Here is a 27,583-nt window from a genome sequence, read left to right on the forward strand (position 1 = left end):
AAAGCATATGAATGTTATAGGAAGACAATAAGAGTTATGTGTGACTCACTCCTAGCTCAGTTCAATTTTGCCTGCCATTGTATTTTTCACCTTCTCTGAGGCCGTCTGATGTCACTTACTTAGTGTTGGAACATCTTGTAACTGAAACGTCATTGAGAACCACATTCACGCGCAGCATCAATGGCACAAAAAGCAGATATTACTTTCTTTTTTACTTTTTTTTGATGAAAAGGATCTTTTTATTGAAAAACCACAGATTCTCTTACAAGCACTTTTATTATGAAATATCTATAAACCCATGTTATTACCTGTACAGGATAAAAATAAGAAACACAAACAGCTCAGAGTCGAGCAGTTTCGATGTTATTAGCTGCCCTGGTTAATGTGGTCACCTAAAAGCTGATCACCATTTGAAAATAGATCAAAGTACATAATGTACAAAAATATCTGCAGGACACACAGTGATTTATCCATTTTTTTTCTTTTTGCTGTTAGTGTGAACATAACTTTAATAATACAGGTTAAAATACAAAGAAAGGCTCCAAACTAATACAAATCAAGAATAATCTGAATGTTCTACAACTGCCCATACAATGCTTATGTACAAGTGAAAGTTCACTTCAGTGCAAGGCTGAAAGGAAATAAAACGCAACTCAGTAGAACTTTTATCCAATTACATTTAGCATTTCTGCATGATTGAGCACTTTCTTCTAAGCTTTGGAGAAAAAAAAGATCTTCTAAAAACACCAATGAGGATGGAAAAGGTTCAGGGTCGAAAGTGTTTTTAAAGGCGATATGACTTGAGCTCAGTGCTGCCTCACATGCGTTTAGCCACTCGTTTCAGCTGCTGAGATGTTTTATAGAAAATGGACTTGGGTTTCTGCGGTTCAATGAGGTTAAGATATCCTTCAGAAGCGCTCCTCACAACTCTCCGAGGCTTGTTCTCTGAACCTGAGGAAGAAACACCAAACAGAGGATATGGTCAAGAATAAATAAAACTGTACTCCTCTATTCCCGATGGATCTCAGTAGCATTCGGTTACTGATCGCTAAATTCATATGTAATGTGATGAAATCAAAGCATCCTTCTGGTTCACATGTAGAGCAGAATTAATTCTGGAGTTATGAGAGAGATGCACAAGTCAATAAATGCGTTTGGTCTTTCAAAGCAATATCTGGTGTCAATATACACTGTGACCGTTTGCTGGGTCAGGCATTCAATGTTCTGGCTTTACAGTGTGTGTTTGTGGATGTCCTGTTTTGACACTTACCAACAAAACGATGCACTCTGAGTGGCCTCTGGGCCACCAAGGAGTCTTTCTTTACGCGCTTTGCTGCATGTGTTAACTCTTCTCTGAAGCTGCTACAGCACAAAAAAAACAAAAATACAAAAGAAAAACAGAAAACGTAATCAGGGCCAGAAACTCAGCACTGTCCTGTCAGAAATGTCTGCTGTCACTTTTGTGGCCATTTTAAACAGCTTTAAGAGCTTAATTGGCCAAAAACACAGAGAGGTATATTACCAGTTAAACTTTCGCTTCCCTTGTGCAGCAGACGTCATACTCATGTAGGTCGGGTTGGTGCGTCTCGCTTCTTGGAGCGGTGCGATCTGTTGTCTGTAGAGCAAAGGTTCATGTTACATGACAAGTCTGCTGTTTGGCACATTTCCCTTCAAATCCACCTCACCTATCTTAATTTTTGTTGTGTATTTCTCAGCTTGATATCTGGTGTGCATGCAATCAGAATTTGGATATACCAACTTTGCTGTCAAAAAGTTGGCTTATGCAAAATGAGCATCCTACCTCATTTTCAACAGTAAATCAATGATTTTTGGTTGGGTGTGGCTCTTTTTTTTTTTTTTAAACAGGACTCTGTAATCTTGTGGCAAACTGATCTTTCTTTTTCTTTACGACATCACTTCAGTTCATTGAGGTTTGCAGATTTTCATTTATGCACAGCTCTCTTAAGGTCTTTCTGCATCATTTCAGGTTGAGGTCTGGACTTTGACTGGGCCGTTGCGACACCGTGATTTTTCCTTTTCAGTCATTCTGCTGGAGATTTGCTGTTGTGCTTGGGATCATTGTCCTGTTGCTTAACCCAGTTTAGGCCAAGCTTTAGCTGACAGATAGATGTCCTTACATTTGACTCAAGAATACTTCGAAGTTCATGGTTGACTCAGTGACTGCAAGGTGAACAGGTCGTGTGGCTTTAAAACAAACCCAAATCATCGCCCCTCCGTGCTTGCCAGCTGGTACGAGGTGTCTGTGCCAATATGCTGTGTTTGTTTTTCACCAAATATAGCTTTCTGCATAATGGTCAAAGTTCGCCACTTTGGTCTCAGCTGTTCTAAGGACATTGTTCCACAAGCCTTGTGGTTTGTTCTGGTCAAACAAGTAATATTTGTTCAGTCTTTTTCTAATTGTACTGTTATGATCTTTAACATCTAACATGCTAACTGAGGCCTGTGGAGTCTGACATGTAGCAATTTTACTAAAGACTGCACAGTCTGACGTTGGGGTGAATTTACGACGAGGTCTGCAGCGGGGAAGATTGTGATGTTGTGTTAATGCATACCAGAATGCGCTGCTTTTATTAAGGTGTTCATATATGGCAAATTAATTGTGGATGTTGCATTAACCATACGTAAAGCTCTGGTCTTTTTTCCTCCATCTAGCAGCAGCTGGAGGGCAAGTGCTCTCTTAAAGGCTGGATTAGCAATGATGGTAAATGGCCTGCATTTGTATAGCGCTTTTCTAGTCCATAGCGCTTTACACTACATTCAGTCATTCACCCATTCACACACACATTCACACACTGGCGATAGCAAGCTACATTGTAGCCACAGCTGCCCTGGGGCGCACTGACAGAGGCGAGGCTGCCGGACACAGGCGCCACCAGGCCCTCTGACCACCACCAGTAGGCAAACACGGGGTTAGTATCTTGCCCAAGGATATTTGGCATGCAGCCAGGATGCAGCCTGGGATCGAACCACCGACCTTCTGATTAGTGGCTGACCTGCTCTGCCACCTGAGTTACAGCTACCCACAATATGATATTTATTATTTGAGGAAAAAACAGCTTGTCATGATGCAGTGTATTTGTGCTGTAGTGAAGATGTTTTGAAACCAGGCAGATTGTTTGTGGAGCCATTTCATTGTTTGAGGTGATGCGTTTTGCTTTTGAGGTTGGTCAGGAACAAATTTATCCAACAAGTAAGAACGATTCTCATTTTGTTTGGCACTTCCAGCCGAAGACACAAGGTCACTGCTCAGCTCAGTTGACTTAAGCCTCTTTGCCCAATGTTCCACTCTGAAGACTTGGTGCTGGTGAGAATAACTCTACTCTCTATCTTGTTTTGATTAAAGTCTGAAGGATTTACCAGTTGTGGGTGGTTTAGTTACCGTGTGCTTTGAAACATTTAGGGGATGATTTTAAAGATCTTGTGGAAAGAATTAAAAGGCTGCATTAGTACTTGTAAACCAGCTTTTAAAAATGTAATTTGTTTAACTAATTCTGTTAAGAGTCTGACTCATACAGTTTAACCCACTGTGCTTCTGCTTCTGTTTTTGTAACATTACCAGCTTGTGTTGAGAAAACCTGTTTGGTGGATGAATAAAGGGGTTATAGATCAAGTATTTTTTCAGCTCTCACTCAAGACTAGCAAGAGAAATCGTGTGCAAACTGTGCAAAAACCTAATGTGGAAATGTGCCTGAATGTTGCACCAGGGAGTTGCCGTAGCACGAATGCTGAAGTTGTTTTGCTGTCTTATACAATAAAAAATTAAGCTCTACTGTAAGATACACTCACTGAAAGCATAGATAACAGCTGAAACAAACATTTGCCGTTAAAATTAATTTTTTTTGTTTTTTTATTTTACCGTTTGGTGGTCATCTGATTCCCCTCCATGGCTTTGTTAGGTTGACCCGAGACGTCTGTGGACGTTGATGCTTGACACGGACTACTGCTGCTTATTATGATGGTTGCGTTACTTGCAGCTTGGTCTTCATTGTCTATAACTTCAAAGGTCATGTTTGGATCCATGGCACTGGAGGAGCCTGGCAGCTGGGCCTGGGTGTTTTTTTGACACGGTTCTGGCGTGCACTGGAGAGGAAACATGTCCTCCTCAAATTCTTGGCTAGCAGCAACTGTGCGGGGGCTTTGCGGTGGAAGTAACGCAGATAAATTTCTCCTGATGGGCATTCTGGGAAGTGATTCCTGTGCCACATCTGTTTGATTTCCTTTGCCTGGAAAACCAAACAGCAGCAGTAAAATCAGTCCAAATCAGAAGACACAATAATAAACAACATTATTCCCACCAACAGGAAAGATAATGGCTGCTCTTATTTTTATCAGGGGCCTAACATTTTCTTAAAACAAATCTAATTATTTATATATTTGTTTTTTCTGTTTTACTGATACCTTTTTTGATATCTTTAAAAGCGCCCAGACTCAGTAAAGAAAACAAAAAGGCGTGTTGCATCAATCTATCAACTCAGCAAATATCTGATCAGATTCTGATGAAAACTGCGGGTTGGTTGCTTATGCATGGCACTGTCAGTGCTAATCAAAACACACCCACACAGCCCTTTGAAAGCAGATTGATTTTTTTTTCCCTTAAACTGTTGGAACTCTTAATGAATATAATTAAAATAAACTTTAACTTTGTTGCTTATTTGGTCAAATTTTGTACAAAGCATTTCTCAAAATTGTTGAGACCAACACATTTCAATGACTGTTAAGACCAACCCATTTCATATACGGATTCTTATCAAAAAAACTAATATTTGAACAGTCACAGATGGTCAAACCTGGACTGAGAAAGTGGAAAAAATTAAAGTGGAATGCCCCTGTATACTGCTTCCTGTTTCCTGAATTCATTTCCTATGCACACACTGTGTATCCAGAGTTTATTGCTCCAGATGCCGTATGTGTTTTCAGCCGGTCACATGATGGAAGAGGATGTATGTCAGCAATGTCCCCATTTTATTCCGTGACTACAATGTTTGCTAACAGTATTAAAACCACCTCTGCAATAGGTTATTTATATTTTAGAACTGAACATTTTGCAGCGTCATTCGACCATTTTCCACACGTGGAAGCGCACGGAAAGGTTATTCCCCCCGTATGGACTTGATCGACACTTAGCAACTGAGTGTACCTTTGACGATTACTGTGTTTGTTGACTATTTTGTCAATAGACCTTTGTATCACTTCTTAGACAATAATTCAAGCCTGTGGCCTGCCCCACATTTGGTCCTTGAGAAATGATTGGCAACAACTAATAAGCTGACATTATTTCGACCTTTCTTATCAACGTGTTCCTCACAACTGCGGGCCTTGGAAGTGAAAGCAAATTAAACCACTTTAACGGTAAACACATTTCTTCCCAAATGATGCAGTCCCCAATACTCTATCAGTTATACGCGCTTAAGAGTAAGCCCTGAGCTAAAGAGTGCAATTTAAATAATGTCACAGAGAAATTAGACCGTTCCCTTAAGTTACACTAAAAATGTGATCACTGGTGTTGGAGCCATTATGCACAGTTCCCAACCTGTAAACATTAACTCTACAAAGTCAAAACTGAGGCGTGCATTGTTATTAAAAACGTGGAGCTTAAACACATAACAGTAGCTACAACTGCTGGTGTTGTTCTGCTTTGTTTTTAACAAATTGATTTAAAGTTACATTCTGAGAAAACGTGTAGTATTTTGTGAGAGAACCTGACCAATGCTCTAAGAGGAGTACCGATTCTTGTCAGAAAGTATGACAATGACCTCAACTGAAACACAATTTGGGTGAACAGTTGAAGCGGCCTGTATGATGCTTAGTTAATACGAAGGGTTAAATGTGTCAGATTCTGGTCAATTGGGTTTAGAGACCAGATGTCAACCAGAAATTAGCCCTCCCAGGATGGATGATGGTGTTCGCTGGAAGAGTGACTCCGAAAACCTTAGTCAATACGGGCCTAGAGACTGTTTGGGGAGAAAAAAGTGCATTCCCTGACCAGTTAGTGAGTTGTTGCAGGGGGTTACTTGCTGTTATAATAACTATTATTGTGTAGTATTTCATTCACTGTGAAAATCAACCTTGAAATGAATGCTGATGTGAATTCGACTAAATATTAACATATGTCCACCTTTTTATCCAAATATGGTCACCCCCCCCCCCCCTGTTGTATATTATTTTATATCAAGTATGTTTATACAGATGATATTTTCTGAAGCACGTTTTTGTCACATTGATGTATATCCATGTCGCAGTGGTGCATTTAAACACAGCAGCAAGAACAAAAACTTTTACAGGCTCCATCGCAGAATGAGGTTAAATCAAGGTGTCTGCATCCCATTAGCAGTAGTTACACTCATGGCATTTCCTGTAGCAGTGTGGTAGGGGTGAGGGAGGAGGCTAAAAGGGAAAGAAGCCAGCACATAAAGGAAACGAGAACACTAAATGCAAAGGTGAATGACTGATTTATACATTCCCCTAAATATCAAATGCAATATTTAGCAAATGTGAGTCAGACTTCAGACACCACACAGAGTGAGGAAACAGTGATAAATAGACCTTTCCTGTGGCTGAAGTTGTCCCCAGCAATAAATGGCAGCAGAGTTCCTTCAATCACATATTTTTGGCTTGTAGGGGATTAATACATGCATGAGTTGCTATTTCTGGTGGAGGCTGCACTGAATTAGGGTCGCCTGGTTGCTGCTGCCTGTTTTTTATAGTGCGCCTTTTCTGGTTGGTGGAGCAGGGGAGTTTACGTCTGTTGACGTTTTTTCCTGCCCTGCTGTGGATCTGCATTTTCATGAATGAAGCTCAAGAGGGATTGGGAGGGTTAGATGCTAGACAGACACAGAAAAACATTTGAGGGTAGGAGGGAAAGAAAGGTAGAATGGAGGGAGGGGGCACACTGAAAGATGTTTGAAGAAAAAAGGATCTAACGGGTGGGGTAAAGAGTAGAGGGGAGAATTTAGAAACAAGATCGAACAGAAAGATATAAAAAGAACAGCCTGTGGGAGGCAGTGGGAGATAGCTGAATGAAAAATCACAGAACTATTAATAAATGCATCTGTGGTCTTATAATTATTAACAGTAAAAGGCTGAAAGTCTCTTTTACTGTGATCACGTTTGTGTAAATTGCTGCTATAAAGCACTCCACAAAGAGTTAACGCTCCTTTGAAACCACAACCCTCTCTAAAACCGATGAAATTTGATTGGCTTTGCGAGCTGCAGGGTGGAGCTATTTTTCTTAACATGCTGCAGTGACTTCCATTAAGAGCCGAGGAAGCAGTGAGGGACTGACAAACAGCACCATGAGAAGATCAGAGCACTTTGTCTGAATGCTAAAAATAAGCCACCTTAACTTAAAAACCTGTGCCATTTCATCTCTGTATCATTATGTCTGTAAACTGGAAAAATGCTTTTTGCGCAGCACTCGTGTGTATATAACACGAGTGCTGCGTGCATATATGACATGCATGTACGACTATTGCCTCTGGACTGAATCCAAGATGGGCAGAGTTGTTTTTGAAGGATGCAAGTGTGCGTCAGTAAGTGCAAGTGAACTGAGATGAAATTGCAAACTGTACATGATACAAATGAAAGAAAAATAGTGATGCAGTTACTAAGCACCCAAATTACACCACTCATATGATGTGTCATGTGAGTGGTGCCAATCAAGCTGTTGGTTAGTCTCAAAAAGGCTTGCATGCACACCTCTACTTGTCAGTCAGAACATTAAATCCACTGGCAGGTGACGTGGAGCCCAATGATCATCTCTTCGCAAAGCAATGTCCTGCTGAGAAACCTGGGTTTTGGGGTTGATGCTGCTTTTAGTGGATGGATGTAAGCCATAACATTACTTGGATACTACTAAAATTCTTCAGAAAGACACAAACACAGCAGTGACGTCCACTTTACTAACTTGCAGTACTCGAGGTTAAGTCTAAAAACTTCCTGTATCTGTTACTATGATTGTGTTCTTGTTCACATTTTCTGCCTCAGAGGTTACTACTTAGTGGACCAAACCAAACACTGCCGCAGGCCCAGCTCAATCCCCTCCCTTTGCAGCGACGCTCCCAGATGACCGCTGCGTACTGGAAAATAATACAGCCTGCCACATCAGGAAAAGCCGAAGACATGCAACACAGTGTCCAAGTATTCTCTGGGACTCCCGAAACCCTGATCCCATCGGCCGTTTGTGTAATGCACCAGAACAAGCCACGCCCCAAAGGATCTGGCGAGTATGCACTGACGGATTAGTGACTTTAGTGGTTCGAGATACTTTAATGTACCTAAAATTCCTGTTTTTTGTTCATTGCTATGTGCATCGTTATATACTCAATTAAGAAAGATAACTGTATCCATTGGAGTTTTTCCATTAGATGTACCCACAGTTTTCTGGTTGTGTCTAACAAAGCATTAAAAGGCAAAGGTTGTCCATTTAAGTCAAACAAATGCAGCATGTGTGCAGACAGGAAAAGGTGCTGCTATGTGGAACTAATAAGAGCAAATGGAAAAAAGAACAATAAAACCTTGTTTGACCAGCAAAGTATAAAGACTAGTCATGGTCAGACAGACCAAGCAGAGAGTGGAGCCTTTTATATCAGAAAAACAAGTCGGTGCACTATCAGAGCTCGCTTATTACAATATATTGCAGGGAAATTTAATAGAGGTGGTGACAAACTCCCTGATGCCTCCATATTTCATTTCCATTCAAGAAACTCTGGTCATCTGGCAGAAGTATTTTCTTCAGACGTAACATTTCCCACAATAAGTTTCAATGAAATGTAGACCACCTGCAGTAAATATCATTACAGGCAATTTGAACAGCCATATTTCACAAAGATTTTTGTGTGACTTTCCCCTAAAGGCTCTGCATGTACAGAGTTCCCTCTAGAAAACAGCTTGCGAGCATTCAGCTCATTTCATTATTCAACTTTTGGCCGGGACAGAGGGTCAGCGGCGCAACTATAAATCACATTATATTACGTGTCTGATTTTTATTGTGTATTTTATGGCTCTGAACAAGTTCTTCACAGCTAAACACAGCAAGGTAGAAATGAAGGCGAACACATCAATTTCCAGTTTACATGGTAATTAATAAAAAAAAAAACAACAAAAAAAACCTAAAAAAAACAAACACTTTACCAACTGGTTTCTGCTTCCGTTATACATAAAACTGTCTGTTAATTTGTGTTTGAGTAATTGATGGTAAAAAGGTGATGAGGGGGAGCACAAATAGGTGAATGACTAAAAGTGAGTAGGATTAACAAGTACGCAGGGACTTTAGAGTAATTACTAACCAGAGAGCAGAGCTGACTTACCTTTTGGTGATGGAGAAGGATTGCACAATCTTTTCGCGTGCCTCTCTGAACCTGTGAATAAAACTTTCAAGTGTCATTAAAACACTACAGGATCAATTTTCTTAGATTTTCTTTCATACAATGTAACATTTTCACAAGTTTTTTGGTAAAATCACATGGATATATATTTTAAAATTGAGTGAGATGATTCACTGAATGCATTCGTGACAAAGAAGAATACGAAGGTGAAACATTTGTGAGCGCTTCTTATCCAATTTTCTCTGTGAAGGCAGCGCAGATGTTCAGTCAGTAACAAATCGTGATTCTATCATGGAAGAAAAAAAAAAAAAGGCAATCTGGCTAACGTAAAATGTGCAGGACAAACAACATTTTAAAAAACAACTTTGTCAAAGCCAATGCATGATGCACGAATGTGGCAGAGATGTGAAGTCAGGAAAACAATAGCGGCATAAACCTCCAACTTTTATTCATAATGAATTCCCCAAAGAACAACTTCAAGTGTTTTGGCGTGTGTACAAAAACACCTAATAATCATTTACAACCGAAACTATAACCCAAGAGAGGCTGCAACGCCGCTATTCACGAGTGATCGGATTCCTCCTTTTACTGTCGACGTATTTCATTAAAAGTCACCAAAAACGAAAAGTAATACGATACTGAACATGCAAGCAGCGGCGCAGACAGCCAAGTCAAAATTTACTGCATGACAAACAACAGACAACCATCAAAGTAAGTGAATATTGTTGGCCGGCTTCAGTTCATGCTCCACTGTCTGTCATGGCTTATATGTCACGAGGGCCCAGTGCTGCTAGGTCATGCAGAGATGACAGTTAAAAATGAACTGTGCCGTCTCGTGGGTCCCGCCACACACAATAGACCTGGACTAATGCCATAAACACTCCCCCTTACCAAACTACCTTATAGCACAACTGAATTTTTATATTTGATGCTGTAATAAAAACTTGCTTCTAGGTGTCACACATGTAGACTTGGTGTCAGAAGAACTTGTGATCCGAACACTGGATACGCTCAATTGTAAGACAAACTGGGGAGGTACGGGATAAGCATTAACATATGTGAACCTTACATCCCCTTTTCAAAATGTGTTACACTAAATAATGACAATGTTACGTTAAAAATCACAATATACTGAATTCTTTAAAGGTTAGTATTCATATAATGATACGCACTGAACTGGAAACCTTTCACACAGATGTTACATGTCCGCACTTACCTTAGTATCTTAAGTCAATAAACTGATACTGGCTATTTGATTGATTAGTGTAAATCCAGCTTGAGACACCCCAACACTCTTCTGGCATAAAAAAAAAAACTCCTGTATGGATTTACTGAAGGGGTGCTGTGGTAATTACAAACAAGATGTGGATGAAAAAACCTAGAAGCTTCCTTTTCATAACACAAAACTTTTCCTCCCATAAATGACTGACACAGGCTCATTTAGCATCAAAACCCTTCTCTTTATTTCTCTCTTGCTCTCTTTGATTGCTTCTGGTAGAAGTGAGATTGTCAAATACACCTGAAGAACTGGGTAAATGTATCTCCCCTTATTTCTCCAACTGGATTTTGTGCTGTTCATAATTTCTGTATTCCCCGGTGAACTAAAAACAAACATATTTAACGTTCATTAGCATTACTTGCCCTCCTCTTCACGTATGCAACCTAGTAGCCAAAGAGTGAATAGGGTGGTAAAAGTGTGATGACTTACTGCAGGGGCTATTCTGGTGGTATTGCAGATGTGTGAAAGAGAGGACAGGTGCCAGCTCGCTGCGGAGTCCAATTTTTCCTGCCTCATTTGTCTCCTGTGACTCCACACAAATCCCTCCACCTTTCTGCTGCGGCCCCGCCCCTTCCTGGTCAGCCCAGACCACGCCCCTCTCCCTCAGCACAAGGTGTTCGAGTTCTTGGTTGTCCGTCTCGTCAGCTTCTGTGGTCAGCCCGGCACCACGCAGCGCAGAATAATGCCGACTATAAGCTGGCAGCAAGATATTCACCATTCTGAAAAGAAGCGGGAAAACGATCTTTCAAACTTCTCCGGGTGTGCCGCAGTAAGAGTTCACTTAATTCAGAATGAATTCACTCTGGCCCAACCTACTTTTGCATGCGCTTGTTTTCCTGATCCTGCAGGTTGGTGAGCTTGACCATCTGCTTGATGTGTTGTTTGAGATCATTTACCTGCAGCTCAAATCTGTGGCAGTGTAGCTTCTTCTCTAACACCTAAACCAAGGGGAGAATTGAGGTCAGACAGCAGAAGTGACAAGTCAAAAGCCATTCTAACATAAGTACTCTGGAGGGCAGAATTAGAAGAAGAAAAAAGAAGAACCAAGAAAAAAAAAAGATGGCAGAGGGGTTAGGATACTAGGGAAAAGACACAAAGTTCATCCATGTTTCACCAGAAAAGCTGTCAACTCGGGGTAAGGAAAGGGAGGGGAAAAAGATGGGGAATAAAAAAAGAAAAAGAAAAAAAAGGGAACTCTGACGTAAAGAAACTACGAAACAACAGCAGAGAGAACATTTGACCGGGTGGATGCGTCATAGTTCTGGGTCAGTTCCTGGAAGAAAGGATAAAGCAGAAAAAAATAACATGGACATGGTTTTAGGTAACTGGCTGCTGTGTGAGGGATGAGTAAAGGGTATTGATTTATTCTCTTCAGTGATCCACGAGTGAGCTAGAGAAATAAAATGAGCACGGTTCTAATTACTGGGAGAACAGATGGGAAGAAAACAAAGACAGTCACGACACCAGTAGAGACACAGCCCACCTTCCAAAATAAACAAACAAAAAACACCAAGCAGTGAGTTTTGACGGATGTAACCCACATTGTAAAGTTTTTCTCTTCATATAATCGTGCTCACTTGTCTTCCAAGTTATGTAATTAGGTAGTGTTACTTACTATTTGGCTCTACTGATCAAAGACTGACAAGTATTAACAATCTTGATTGCGTAAAATGATCAGAAATACTTAATAAATAAACAAATTAAAGGAAGATAGAAGTTGATTCATGTTTGCCAGTGAATTGCTCTTTTCGTACCGCCAGTTAAAAAACACCCCCCCCCCCCCCAAAAAAAAACAAACAAACAAACAAACAACGGGCCAACGAGTTCAACTCACCTCTGTGGTTTGATCGTTCGACTTCAACAACCTAATCTCGTTCTCGACGCGGTGAAGCCAGCCGTCGTTTTCCAGGAAACGCGTTTCTGCCTCCTTCAAACGCTTGCAAATGTGTTGCTGCTGAGTCCGTAAGCTGGCAATCTTCCGCTCGTGCTTACAAGTGGCCTGTTGAAAAACACATCAAATGGTAACATGGATTGTGTTGTGCTCGTATTAGAATTACACACCATTAACTGTGTTCGTGGTCTGAATAATTATAGCTGCGAACAAGCTGTTTTTTTTGGGGTTTTCTGGTTTTGAGCCAATGTCGGAAACAAGTTGGGTCAACAATTTGAATAAAATAAAAGACTAAAAACATACGCACATAGTCAAGTACACAGGTGTGGTACTAAACACTTCTTAAGAATTCTCTTTTCTATTTAAAATGCTATCACAGCTGAGAATAACACTGGTACACACACACATGACAGAAAAGAGCCAGGCACTGATGAGCAGTGACCCTTTCCTGTAGTGGCGTAAATGAGAGACTGAGACAACTACAGGGAGCGGAGAAGTAAAACGATGAGTCAGCAGCTGTTTTTCTGCAGGGATGATGAAAACTGTGGATAGCAGAGTAAGCATCAGCTACCTTCTCAGTCTTTTCCTTGGCACAGAGGTATTGGACCTGCAGGTTGTCCTCCTCACTGTAGCGCTGGCGCAGCTCATTCTCCTTCAGCTGTCTCTCCAAATCCAGCTGTTCTTGCCTGATTTGGGCTCGGCTCGAGAAGATTCGCCGCAGCGTTTCTGACACCCTGGAGACAGAGACTTTTTCATTAGAAGCTTCAGCTTAAAATGCCAAACTTTTTTTTTTTAAAAAGCAATATGAATTGACCCACTTGGTGTGTAATTACATAAAGTCAGAGCAGGTGTATACTTTGTAATGTATACTTTTAATGGGCAAATGTGGATTTGCCCTTAAAAAAAAAAAAAAAAAAAAAAAAATCAATAACAGGAGTGATAACAGCTTGCAATGCAAGTGTGAAGCTAAAAGGTTTCAGTTTTGCTGGTAATGTCAAAGAGACGCTCGTGATTTTTGAGGCCGTGGCGCTGCAGCTTTGGGAAAATATTACACTGCAAGTTGCTTTGGTTCCCTCCGATTCACATAGATGAATGGGGGCAAAATATTAGAAACACTTCTTAGTATAATCCAGTGCAATAAAACAACACCACCAGAGGGTTTGGAGCCAAATGTGATTAATAGCTGCTGTGTGTGCAACATGTAAAGGGGCAAATCTATCAATCTATCAATACATTGCAGTGCCAAAAGATCTTAAAAGTTTCTAATAGCTCCTTAAAAGGCCACGAGATATGTAATATTTTCACAACACATCTAATCTGCATCATTATTGTCCGATACATTAGCAAATGCAATAATACAGCTAATAAATGAAAGTATATGATCTGATGACAGCCATCTCTTATAATGTTAACACGAATCATTAACTTTCACAACATGCCACTTCTGTTTGCACTGCGACCGTAAGATCTTCTTAGCTTCTTCCTGGACTAGAGCTGAGGTGATGTCCAGGTTGGATTCAAAGGGCTGTCTAGTTCAGGAGGAGAGATAGCAGAGGTATGCAGGTAAATAAGGCTGGAGAGCTGTCGCTGAAATGTGACTGCACTCTTCAATGCAACTCCAGTGACGTAGGAGACGTCGTGGCCTTGCTAGACTGCTGAATTTTTAATAGTGTGAGAAGCGTGCAGCCTCTATTCAGAGCCTCTCACTGTGCGAGTTGTGAATTCTGATGCCAGTGAATGAAATGTGTGGGAGGGAGACTCATTCAGCTTTTCCTTGCCCCCCTCCCTACCCCTAACTCAAGTACCCCAACAGATGCCGCTTAATGCCTGAAAGATTACTAGATGTAATGATGGTGATGATGTGAAATTTTTTTTTCCAAATTAAAATAAATAAATGTGCATATATAATTTCATTTAAAAAAAAAAAAAAAAAAGGCTTTGGAGGCACGGCTGTCATTCGAGACTCAAGATTAAAGAAGAAATCTATCTAATGTGGATTATAGCAATTTTAATCAGCGCTAGCATAACTTGGTCCCAGGAGACACCAACTAACTGCATATTTGTGTAATTTTATCCATGTCTCAGAATACAAAACTGTCCAGTGCCAAAAGTTTCAAATCCCGACAGATAAAATGTCTGCATAGAAATAATCATAATTCACATAATAACAAATATTTAGTTAGTTACTTTAAATGTAGAGCCAAGTGGGCCCTTTACTTATTCTGCTTTCTTTTGAAAGTTCAGTTAATTGCTGTCACACTGTCGATCACTATTATTATTATTATTATTATTATTATTATTATTATTATTAAAATGCATATCCTTTGCACTGAGTTCAGGGATGAGTAAAGGTAAATAATCACGAGGAAATGTTGCAGATGTTAAATTTGCTTGTATCTGCTAGTACAATATTGCAGATTTAATCCAAAGGGGGGAAAAGCCCATAAAAATAAATAAAGAACTCTCTCTAAATGCTGTGAGAAAGTGTATTTGTGTCTTTTTCTGATGCATTTCCTACACTATACATTACACATTTAATCCCAACAATTAAACCAGTGGTATATCAGTAAAGAGGAGGGAAAAAAGGCTATTTGGGTGGAATGTTTTTTTAATGGGACTTGTTATACCCACTAGTGCAGCATGAGGTCATCACTGAAGACGCGCTGTTTTCCAGGAAGTAACAGTTTTCCAGGAGGCCTAAGCGCAGATTTCAAGGGACAGCATTTCATGGGAGTAACAAAAACAAGCTGCTTAAAAGTAAAAATGATCAGGGAAACAAGGTGGGCTGGACTCATTTCATTAGGAATTTAGCAGGACTGCTATCATTGGCTCACACACTTTGTTTTCAGTACATTGTGGACAGGTCAGCTTTCAAAAACTCTGTTAAAGGCCTAAGTGTGATTATATACGCATGGAGCCACATACAAATAAATAAACAGCAGCTGGTGTTTGCCACTGCACACCAACATTATGTCGGCATACAAAGCATGTAGGATTGCCTTGGGCCAAACAAAGTCACTTTGCTCCTATTTTAGCAACAGTTTTCATGTGCGATACATGAAAAGTGCCACTCCTGGTTTAAGAGTGCATTTAAGCTTTGGGATAATGTTTAGGAAAAACTTGAGGACAAGCTCTTCATAGACTTTCTGCCGTCACAAATCCATCCTGTATCATTTCACAAATTGTCACTGGTGACCGTTGAAAGACAATTAAAATGTGGATTTTACTAGCTTCATTCACAGTAGTTCGGGTGTGTTCCTCTACACTCTGCTAGGAAAAGATAGACAGCACAGATTTATTTAGGAACTACTTGCTTCTCTCCAAAAGAAGGAAATCAAATATCTTTACTTCTTGTTTATCACTGAGGTGAATTTTGCTTGGGAGACTGGCAGGTAGACTGGTATGTTAGATAAAGTAACACGAGTCTTGCAATTGACTGTCAGGAGCTCCACGTGCTGACACTATGAATGATATTACAGATGCAAAGTGCCAGAAGGAGTTTTCGTCACATGGTTCTTCCTTTAAGAACGAGATGAGGGGTGGAGACATTCAGAATGCATCTGCAGTTAAATACCAGCCACTTTTCCTTAAAAAAGGGGCCTGTGGAGGTTGTTAGGGTCTCCGATTAAATCCAAAGGCAAACCCAAACAAAGCTTTAGGAATTCTAGATAATCTTGTTTGGACTGGGAATGCCTTGAGAAACCCTCCGGAAGTACTGGAGAAAGGTGACAGTGATGTCTTGCAACTAAACACCACTTTTCTTAATCGGCTACAAAACCCCAGATTAATTATCAGAAAATACACAGAGCAAAACAGGCCGCAAGACAACAGCTACATAAAAACTGCTCGACTGTTCATGCAGAACTGTGATTCCGAGGTCTGGTGTTCAAAGGTACCTTTTGTAAAGTGGCTGTCTTTAAAGTGGAGCTAATGGTGGATGGCCAAAGTCAGTGCATGTGCAAGCAATCCCTGCGTTAATAAAAAGCTCAGGCTTCAGACTAATACTTGTTTCACATTTTTTCTACTCCTGGATATTTCTGACATCAAAAAGAGCTTCCTTCATACGGTCATCCCACCTACCTGACTATGAGCACCTGAATCCCTATCTATTGTTAAAATCTTCTGTTTGACAGGAGTAGCCAATCAGAAGACAGTGAGCTTAAAGGGAGGCCTGTAGGTGATGCAAAACTACTCTAGTAGAGTCCAAGGGAAAAAAACCCCACATGGAGGTGGAAATGACCATCCTCGTTACATGTCATTTAATAGCCTATTTAGTAGGGATGTAGTCACCTTAACTCATACCTCATCTTTGAACAATGCTGCGTGCTATTTAAAGTTGTTTTTTGGTGGTTTGCTTTGTTTTTAAAGCTCTAGATTAGCTAAACCCACCTGAATACACTACACCTGCCCACCCTAATAGCCTAATAAACAAAATATGTTATTATTATTTATTAAATTATAAAATAACAACGAGCATGCACCATCATTTCTAGAAGACTTCTTAAACTAGAACTGCACCCTATAGGAGAATAACAGTGATGAGTCTCATGTCCTGAGCAATAAATTTCACAAGTCTATAATAATGGTTTCATTTTGAACACAGAGGAGACTTCATAGCTACTCAAAGAGGCCAAAGGCATCAGGGTTATGGCTGAACATGCCTGCTATTATATTTGGCCATTAGATCAAAGATACTGAAATATGCCCACACTCAAAGCCAGACTCGTTAAACACAAAAACTGGAACATCCTCATGCTGTTTTTAAATAACACGCCATGTTGGTTCTTGAATTGTGGGGTGCTGTCTGCAAAGTTTTCAGAATGCCTCCTTGGAGACTTCTTTGACAGGCTGTCAATAAGTTTGGAGCCAACGCTGATTAAAAGTTGAGTGAATGTAAACATTAAATAACGCAGATCTAGCAACTCATATAAAGGCTTTGTACGATGCATACCAATTCAAGACAGCATATTTATGCCACTGACCTCATTTTATTCCATCAAGTGATGGTTTTAGTATAAATCTTGAATCAAGCAGCTCAATATATTCTCAAGCTGCTGAGCAGATTTAATAAAAGGCTCATTGCTATAAGCTAATTTCATAATATTTAATCTACCACAAATGCCAATGAACAAAGACAAAGGGCCACATTAAAAATGCTGTAAATTGGGATATCATTCTTGATTATACAACCTGACCCACTACACCCAATTACACCTTACGTTCCCTGTTCCACTTCTTTATAGAATCTAATGGATCTACAGCTGCCAGAACCATTTACAAAACCACATAATGCGTCATTATTGTCCGATACATTAGCAAATGCAGGCCACAAGCTCTCTGCCTGAATCATTGTCTTCATTCCAGTTACACGCTTTACAATAAAAGTGGTTATGACACATAAAGTAACAAGTTACACTCTGAGTCACGCTCATGGACTTGCTTACCTTTTGAACTCTTCTTGCTTCTGGGAAGAGATTGTGCTAAAAGCCCCAGCCCCCGTGCTCTTCGTCTCATATTCTTTTAGTTTCTGCTTCAACTGCATGATCTTTAGGGATTAAATAGAACATTGATATCAGTCAGGACTTATCATGACCATGTCCGATTGTCCAAATACAAAGTAATTAGTTGTCCTGTTTGTTATTTTGTCTTACCTCTTGCCGCTGCTTCTCACAGACCACAGCATACTGGCCAATGTGACTGTCCAAGCTGACAACATTACTCTTCAGCTGTCAAGGTAAAGGTAGAGAGAAAAACGGATGGCTAATATAATGTCATTTTGTATATTCATGGTCCAAGAATCACAGCTAGGATTACAACTGGTGACCATAACACAATATGACTTGAACACTAACCGAGGACTTGATCTCCTTAGCCCTGTTGGCATACTTTAGGGTATTATGGGTGTCATCATATGATTTGGAAGAGGGGCTAACATTGGCAATCATAACCGTCCTGCAGTTGCCTCCCAAGGAGTCTTTAAGTATCCGCGTCAGCTTGCTGTCTCTGTACGGTATATGAGCCTTTTTACTCTGAAACACATGAGAAAAATCAGGGTTGGCACAAAAAGGGTTAGGTTTCTTTATAATGTAGATAGACAAGTATCCAGAAAACACAGGAAACTCTCCAAGCTTGTGCTTACTTAAAAAAATGATAATAAAAAAAGAAAAGGAACAAACTCAGAATTGAGATTTTTACTAATTAGACAAAACAACACAAAAAATAAACCTGATTGAACCTTATTTATACTTTATGCAGAGTAATAACCCTTCATGGGAATTGCCCTAGGATGCATCTCCATCTGGACACCCGCCACAAGAAAATCTTATTGACATTTCACTGTCTGGTGGGGACCAATAAACCTAAAAGGGAACAAAATTCAGCACGGAGTGTTCATTTTAGATTTGAAATCTTTCTCAGCTGGTCTGTGAACATAGCTCAAGTCTTAATAATGGCAGCAGATAAACTACAGCTGCTTAGGTGAGTCAGAGTCTCGTGAGCATTGGGACTGCAGAAAGTCACATTAAAGACGAGTTAGCAAGAGGAGTGTAAAATGGTCTCTTTTAGGGACCACAGCTGTGCCTCCACTTCTCTTTGGGAAGAAAAAAAAAGATAACATCTGGATTCAGCCATTGTTCATGTCAGGTCTTGGGAGTTTCAGGATAACCGTGCCTTTTGGGGGGGAAACAAAATCACCGTTTTAATAAGATCAGGAGTTCAAAGTTGTTCCAAAGTCAGTATCTAGAAGGTAATATGTCAGCCAAACTCCAACCGTTTGTTTTAATTTCATTATTTCATTATTATTAAGTCTGTGCAAAATGATCACCACAACTTATAGGTGACTATAAGAATCTGAACTCATCTAAACATTGCAAGTAGCTACGAAATAACACCAAATTCACATTCGCAGGATTGGAAACAAGCCAACACCTTTTACATATCAAAACAACAGGAAAGTTAGCCGAGGCTCTTCTTGTTAAAAATACAATATCCTTCAGAAAAAGTCATGGTCCAGTCACTCTATTGATCCATCTCTTTTCTTTAACACATACAAACACAGTTGAAGAAAAAGTTTGCTTACATGGGATACGTGGAGACGATCCATATCCCATATGTGGAGGTCTGTTAAAAAGGTTGTATCAAAGCAAAGTGTAATGTGTGCATAATAATGACATGAGCTGGGAGAGAAAGCTGGGGGCAGCTGTTACTTTTTGCACTTCTGATAGAGAGCTACCCATCCACTACACTTGGGTGTGCTACAAAATGGTAAAATGGTATTATAGTCATTGTTCAACAAAAGTACAGCCACATAATTAAATAAAAATCATGTGGTTCTTGCTAGGTCTTAAAACTAGCTAATAACAACCTCAGATGAACAAGAACACATGACATATTATTCACTTCACCATTATTTACTTAAAACTAAACGAAAATGCAGCAGCAGTGCGCGAAAAACAGTCCACCCTTACAGTTTCCGTATGAATTAAAACAGTAAGTAGCAGCTGGGTGCTGCCAGTCAATGCATTTGATTAAATGATCATCAGCAAATGTGAGCACCTCTCTAAAAGCAAACGTTTTACGTCTTCTTAGCAGGTGAGGTGTTTCTTAACACAATGCCAAGGAGGAAAAAATCAATAATGACATTAAAGAAGCAACTGTTGCTGCCAATCAAACTGGGAATTTCCGAACATTCCACTGAAAACACTCAAGATATTTCCCAATCACACATTTGACATGTTAACTCTGGTCAGAGACCTGACATGCATGTTAAATGTTAAAATTCATGACAGTACAATTTGAAAAAGACAATAAAATAATGCTTATTTGGAAAAGTTCCCAAGAGAAAGAATCTTCTCTCTAAAAAGAATGTGGCAGCACAATTAGGCTTGCAAAGTCCCATCTGATCACAGCGCAAGACATCTGCAACAATGTGCTTTGAATAGACTATACTAAAGTGGAAATGTTTGGCCATAATACACAGAGTCATGGCATATCAGCACAAATATTTCATACCAACTGTCCAGCATTGTTTTGTAGCCACAAGACCTGGGCGCTCTGTAGTCATTGAGTCGAACATGAACACTTCTATAAACTAAAGTATTCCTGAATCGAATGTGAGGCCACCTGTCCAATAGCTACAGCTTGGCCCAAACTGACCTTATGAGAGTTGCGCACAAATTAATGTCTGCAAACCTCAATAAACTGAAGCGACATCGTAAAAGCCAAGTGGACCGAAATTCCTCCAAAATAACGTGAGACCGATAAATTTATATAGAAAACAAGTACTTCAAGCAATTGCTGCTACAGGTGTCTCTGAGTCGCAGAAGCTAAACTACACTATACTGCCAAAAGTATTCCCTCGTCTGCCTTTACATGCATATGAACTTGAGTAACATCCTATTCTTAATCCATAAGGTTTAATATGATATGTCGGCTTAATCTTTGCAGCTACAGCTTCAACTCTTCTGGGAAGGTTTTCCACAAGGTTTAGAAATGTTTTTATTGGGAATTTACGGGACTGTTCTTCAAGAAGTACGTCTGTGAGGGGAGATAGTGATGTTGCATGCCTCCGCTCTTATTAATCTCAAAGGTGTTCTAGCAGGTTGAGGTCAGGACTCTGTGCAGTCAAGTTCTTCGACACCAAAGTCAGTCATCCATGTCTTTATTGACCTTGCTTTGTACACTGGTGCACAGTCATGTTGAAACAGACAGGGACCATCCCCGAAAAGTTCCCATAAAGTTGCGAACAAGAAATTATCCAAAATGTCTTGATGTGCTGAAGCATTACGAGTTCCTTTCATTACAACGAAATGACGTAGCCCAGTTCCTGTCCCACAGCATAATCCCTTGTCAACTTTACCAATTTTACATTTGGTAATTTACTTATCTATCAGTCTAGAGATCAAATTTGTACCACTATAGAGTCCAGTGGCGGCGTGCTTTACATCAGCGGCCCCCAACCCCCGGACCGGAATTGTTTGGTACCGGGCCGTGAGAGTTGAGGCTCGGGTGTGAAATTAATGGTTTTCAGGGTTTTTAGCGTTATTTTTTTTTTAATCGTTAACTTGATTTCCCTGGGTCTTTTCGCGTGTGTTATGAATAAATCTTCTTTGTTATGGTACCAGTACTGGTTTTATTTTGTTGTATTTAACTGCGACACCTTAATGGCCAGTTGTGTATCTGACGGACGAAAGCCGAACCAGTTCCACACCACTGAAGTTGCAGCATTCTTACAAACCAATTCTGGTTCATCTGCTTCATTCATCAATCCGCTTTCACCCTTCTCATTCTCTGTCGCCGCCATGCTTTTTCCACCATGTGCATATCAAAACAAAGGCACTGCGCATCCGCGTTTTACCCATATTCTATTGCAATTAGGGCTGGGCCATATTATACCGTTCACGGTAATACCGGTATAATGTTAGGCAACGATAGGAAAATGAAATATCGCGATAGAATATGAGTAAAACGCGCATGCGCAGTGCCTTTGTTTTCATACGCACATGGCCGATTGTTGAGTGAAACAGATGAACCAGAATTGGTTTGTAAAAATGGTTTAACTTCAGTGATGTGGAACTGGTTTGGTGTTTGTCCGTCAGATACACAACAAAGCACATTTTTTTTGCAGAACATGCAAGCGGCCGTCGTTATTGTCGTATTTGTCGGACTAAGATGCTCTTAAATCTGGGAGTAATCTGGGTCCTAAACTCAGTACACTTCAGGTCAAACAAACACTGCAGCATCACTGAGAGTTAACTGTCTAAATTCTTTCATCTTTAATAAAACGATCAGCATTGCTGCTTTACCAGGTGTAACAATTCAGTTTAACTTCCAGGCATCCATGAAAACAAAATTTATTACATTTAACAGAGTTAGAAGTTAGCAGGAAGCTAGCGGAAGTTAGCTCGCTAGTTTCGCTAGTTACCTAAGCATGATATAGCATGTTCTGACTGAGAGATTTCTGAAAAAATTCAAACGTACAGCTCTACTATCACTTCCAACATAAATGAAGGCAGGAAACTAAACAGCAGTGACGTTTGTAGGGTTACTGAAGTTGGGCTAGCTGGTATATAATGATGTGCTACGTGATCGCTAGCGACACAGCTATGTTAGCATAACATAAACAGTGAAGCTGGAGGATGAACACTAAGGTTCCTCATGGTTAGAGACAAATGCAATCGCATGGCAGGATGCTGTAAACGGACCAAACGTCAGTCAGGAGAACAACTGAGATAATCCATCCACAATACAAGGCTAGTCATTAATATACTGCAACAACATGGGAATAATCAGAATCAGAATACTTTATTGATCCCTGGGGGAAATTATTTTTTGTTACAGTGCTCCATTTTAAACCAACATTAAGACAAGACAGAATAGAGCAGCTGCCAGAGAATTCAACATCAATGAATCAATGGTACAGAAGTGGAGGAAGCAAGAAGAATGAGTTTAATAAAGTTTGATTTATCTAACTGCTTTGTTTAGCTCAATGTGCCTTATGGTCCAAAAAATACGTACTGCACACTACAGTTTAATGTTGCAAAGCACCTCTTTTTAACTTCAGTGGATATTATATATGGTTATGCTCAGGATATGTCAGCCCATTTCCTTTTGGTTAAACTTTCAGCAAGGAATTTGCATTTGCACTGTTACATTTTTATAAAGCTTTAATGTACATAAAAACCAGCTTCTTGTTTAAGTGAAAATTAATGGAAGGTTGTCTTTTTGCGCTAGTAATGTTGTGGAGTATTTTGTCTCGCATCAATTATATCGTCAGTTATATCGTTATCGCAAATTTTCAAATGTATATCGTGATAAATATTTTTGGCCATATCGCCCTGCTCTAATTGCAATATTTCATTTTCTTATCATTGCCTAACATTATACGGGTATTACCGTGAACGGTAAGATATGGCCCAACCCTACTAGATCATATTTGATTATATCCTTATATCTAAAAGCTAAAAACTGACAAAGGATGCACCTTCTCTGTAATAAAAATGGAAAAAAAAAAAAAAAAAAGCTAGGGTTGATAGTAAGGTACCCCGCTACAACATACCCTAACTGGCTCATGTCAACACTTTAATAAAGCCTAGCTTTGCCCTTCTACGAGAAATGAACTTTCAAATATATCCATATTCTACAACAGTTTCAGAAAGTCCCCTTTTCATGACCACGAAACAGTGGCCTTGTGTAGATAGAAGGCCAAGCTGGAGAGTAGGGTGCATCGTAAAATGTATCTGAATTACTTCGGACATTGCCTAGGGCAAACAACTTACAACAAAAACCTCTGTGCAACATAGCATGAAGATGACACACTGAGCAGCCCAAATGCAAGTACACACATTCTTCTCACTCAAACAAATGGCATGTCATCCCAGACACAAGTGAGGACATTCTTTCCTGTAAACAATGGCCACAACATGAATTCTTGATCTGCCAGCAGCAGACAGTGAAACACCAATAACCATGGCGACAGGATGTGAAACGAATGCTGGGCATTGTAGGCATGACTGCAACACTCAAAAATGGTGGGATGGTATGACTCTAACTGGACAGCGCCCATGAAAGGACACTGCTTTAACTCAAGTATGAAGTAACCTGTTGAAGTTGGATCACATTTCAATATGGCTGTGGTAGATCTGCACAGCGCTTCCTAAATGCATGTGGCCTGCTTACGCCTCGTCCCTTGAGACTGTGTGTAAAACGAGAACACTGCTTGACAGGTTAATGTATGCAACTGGAATGAAATAATACCCAAATACTCAGTTGACTCTGTACTTCACAGGCACTCTGTTTCATATAGAGACTATTGGTTAACTTTATGTACCTACAACCACAAAAATCTTAACATTATTTTTTTCACTTATAAATACAGAACAGCAAAGGAATAATAAGGTTAAAAGTTTGACCTTCTGAAATATATTTTATGTTCACTGTATCCGTTTCTATTTATGGAGACATCTACATATAAACCTTATAAATAAACATTATAAATAAATATACCTGTTAACACTGTTGTAGAGTCTGTTGTTGATGATTACGTAAGTAAAGTCAATAGAGCCAACTCAGAATGTAAAACTGTTGAAGTAAACTATACATGACATAAACTGCATTTTCTTTTAGTCTTGCTAGTTATTATAGTATTGTTTAAAATACTGAATTGTATTGTATTATTTATTTGTATTTACGGTTTCCAAATGAAGACATTTTTATAAATACTCCTTAATGTAACTTTTTTATACCAGTTTTTTTATACCTGGCACAATACTCGCTAAAGGTGGTAAGTCATAAAAAAAAGTGTGTTTTCTCAGTATATTCCTCTGAAATGCTAAACCAAAGAGATGTAGATCCAGTGTTAAATGTAATGCTTGCACAAAATTTCTATTTAAAAAAAAAAAAAAGTTGCCAGATATCAGTTTCACAAATTAATTGTACATTTTTAAACAAAACTAATGAAATACTCTTAGTGGTTCTAGTTTAGAGAAGTCTATTAGCACACCTTCATTTTGTACACTATATACTTAGTTGTACACACTTCAATGGGTTAGTGTTATCTGTAAGTTAAAACAGCATTTAACATTAGTTACGTTTGTCTGTGACTGTTGCACCAACTACGTCGTTTTGTGAACGTTTCAACTTTTTGTGCCTCTGAACACATAATGCTTAACTTTGTTATAGTGAAGAGGGAAACTTAGCACCCATAAACTATAAATAACAAAAAAGCCTGTAAAAACGAACAAATAAAAAACATTAGCTTGCATGCTATCCTAAGCATAATTGTTAATGCTGGTATAGCTCACTTAAGTTGAAAATTGTTCAGTAGTTCCTCTCTTTCCCAAGCTCAAAGGTCTCAATCCTGTGTCCTGCGCCACATGCACCATTTGTTAGGCGGTATTAATTTCTTTGTTTAGTGTCAGAATAAGCTACTATTAAACTGATTTGTAACAAATAAAGTTAGGATTCAATGTGGCCCATACAGCTTTATACTTACACCATGGGCTGTGGCATATTATATTGTCCACAGTAATACCAGTATAAACTTTATGCGATATAAAAATGCCATATCTCAATATCATTGCTATGGCAACACCATGCCTTTACAACAGCCTCCAAAGCAGCACAATACTTGCTAAAGGTGGAAACAGCAAACTTGTTTCACCACTTGAGACAACAATGCTGTCCAGTACAACCAGGTTCTGAAAGAGGAGATACTCAGAGGTAGGGATGTGCTACCCAGATGTAAACAAATGACTGCACCCGAGGGCTCGTTAGCTGTAGTGCATATAACGGGAAGAGCAAACGGTGGATGGAAATTACTAATGCAGTTATATGGTGGGAAAAGCAGGGCGTTAAGCAGCTGGTTAAAAAGCTCAACCCTGGAGACAACATCCCAGGTAGAAAATTATTTTCTGTTTTATTATGCAACAATATTCTTCAGCTCCAGAGTTACATGGTTATTAAGTTACTCTAATTATTGTTAAACTCAAGTGTTAAGTTGTCCTTTTATACTTGCTTCAAATTCGCAGGGAAAACACTACTTAGAATACTTTTGTGCTTATATTTGACTTATGTTGTGTTACTGGATGTAATAGTATTGCTGGTACCTTGTTTCAATAAATTTACACTTTAAAATAATGCCACACTATTAAGCATTATTAAGGTATTAGCAAGTGGTTAATTCATCATTTAAATAGCATTACTCCTCCTCAGTATGCCATTTGTGAATACAGATATATTATTATGACTATGCTTATGATTATTACTAGCAGTGATATAGTAGCAGTGATAGCTGTACATGGTGCAACAGTATCAGATGGATAAACATATCTGTATTTATAAATGGAATACTAAGGAGGAGTAATGATATATAAATGATGAATTAAGCACTTGTTAATACCGTACTAATACCTTTCTAATGCTTAATAGTGTGACATCATAATAAGAATATAACAAGTGCTACCGAGACTTCTTATTTTGAAGCGTGAATTTATTGAAACAAAGGTACCAGCAGTAGCATTATAGCCTGTGATTAATGACAGCTCATTGGAAAATAGTGATGTGTCGGTCGCGAACGAAATGGCTCTTGGAGCCGGATCTTTGACGTGAACGATGCGAGCCGGCTCCTTATCGCGAGCCATGGGTTTTTCTTTTCTTTTCTTTCTCTCACCCTCTCTCTCACAATTTTTTTCCGCTTCACTCCGCACGCAAGCCTTGTGCTTTGCGCTGGGAAGAGGGGGGAGGGGCGGTAGTTACACTTGCAGTAGCACAGGAACCAGTGTTGGGTGTAACGCGTTGTAATTAAATTAATTTTCCACTGAAAAAGTAGAGTAACTGATTACTGTTCATTTTTAGGTATTTTAATTACAGTTACTTACAATGTACTTGCGTTACATTGTAAAATAATTAAACTCGCTGAAAATCATTATTTAATTTCAATAATTTATCTTCTAAACGTAGAAGTAAACTCTGCCGCTTTAACATCGCTGTATTACAGCTGTACGTCATTTCGCGCCAGTTTGCTGCATAGTCGTATTCTAAAGCAGAAGATGTCGGACTCGGCTGAAGCGAGTGGCTGTTTTACAGTGGGGCAAAAAAGTATTTAGTCAGCCACCGATTGTGCAAGTTCCCCCACCTAAAATGATGACAGAGGTCAGTAATTTGCACAAGAGGTACACTTCAACTGTGAGACACAGAATGTTAAAAAAAAAAAAATCCATGAATCCACATGGTAGGATTTGTAAAGAATTTATTCGTAAATCAGGGTGGAAAATAAGTATTTGGTCAATAACAAAAATACAACTCAATACTTTGTAACATAACCTTTGTTGGCAATAACAGAGGTCAAACGTTTACTATAGGTCTTTACCAGGTTTGCACACACAGTAGCTGGTATTTTGGCCCATTCCTCCATGCAGATCTTCTCGAGAGCAGTGATGTTTTGGGGCTGTCGCCGAGCAACACGGACTTTCAACTCCCGCCACAGATTTTCTATGGGGTTGAGGTCTGGAGACTGGCTAGGCCACTCCAGGACTTTCAAATGCTTCTTACGGAGCCACTCCTTTGTTGCCC

At 39.5% G+C, this 27,583-nt stretch overlaps 1 protein-coding gene across 3 annotated transcripts in view; it reads right to left on the bottom strand.

Moving 5' to 3' along the window:
- Positions 1-234: 234 nt before the first annotated feature.
- The window catches only part of kif18a (kinesin family member 18A), a 49,685-nt gene continuing 22,336 nt past the window's right edge, over positions 235-27,583 (bottom strand). For 2 of the 3 annotated variants that reach the window (XM_026166434.1, XM_026166449.1), the window contains exons 7-18: positions 18,367-18,543; positions 18,166-18,240; positions 17,959-18,059; positions 13,086-13,248; positions 12,458-12,622; positions 11,440-11,561; positions 11,053-11,342; positions 9,327-9,377; positions 3,878-4,244; positions 1,523-1,615; positions 1,271-1,362; positions 235-951 (exon numbers count right to left, since the gene is read on the bottom strand). In XM_026166434.1, coding sequence (XP_026022219.1) covers positions 818-951; positions 1,271-1,362; positions 1,523-1,615; positions 3,878-4,244; positions 9,327-9,377; positions 11,053-11,342; positions 11,440-11,561; positions 12,458-12,622; positions 13,086-13,248; positions 17,959-18,059; positions 18,166-18,240; positions 18,367-18,543 — 1,830 coding nt within the window. In that variant the 3' untranslated portion in view covers positions 235-817. The remainder of the gene's footprint in view (positions 952-1,270; positions 1,363-1,522; positions 1,616-3,877; positions 4,245-9,326; positions 9,378-11,052; positions 11,343-11,439; positions 11,562-12,457; positions 12,623-13,085; positions 13,249-17,958; positions 18,060-18,165; positions 18,241-18,366; positions 18,544-27,583) is intronic. The other variant, XM_026166441.1, reaches the window with a different exon arrangement.

The sequence above is a fragment of the Astatotilapia calliptera genome, chromosome 1, assembly GCF_900246225.1.
Source record: "Astatotilapia calliptera chromosome 1, fAstCal1.2, whole genome shotgun sequence".
Classification (NCBI taxonomy): Eukaryota; Metazoa; Chordata; class Actinopteri; order Cichliformes; family Cichlidae; genus Astatotilapia; species Astatotilapia calliptera.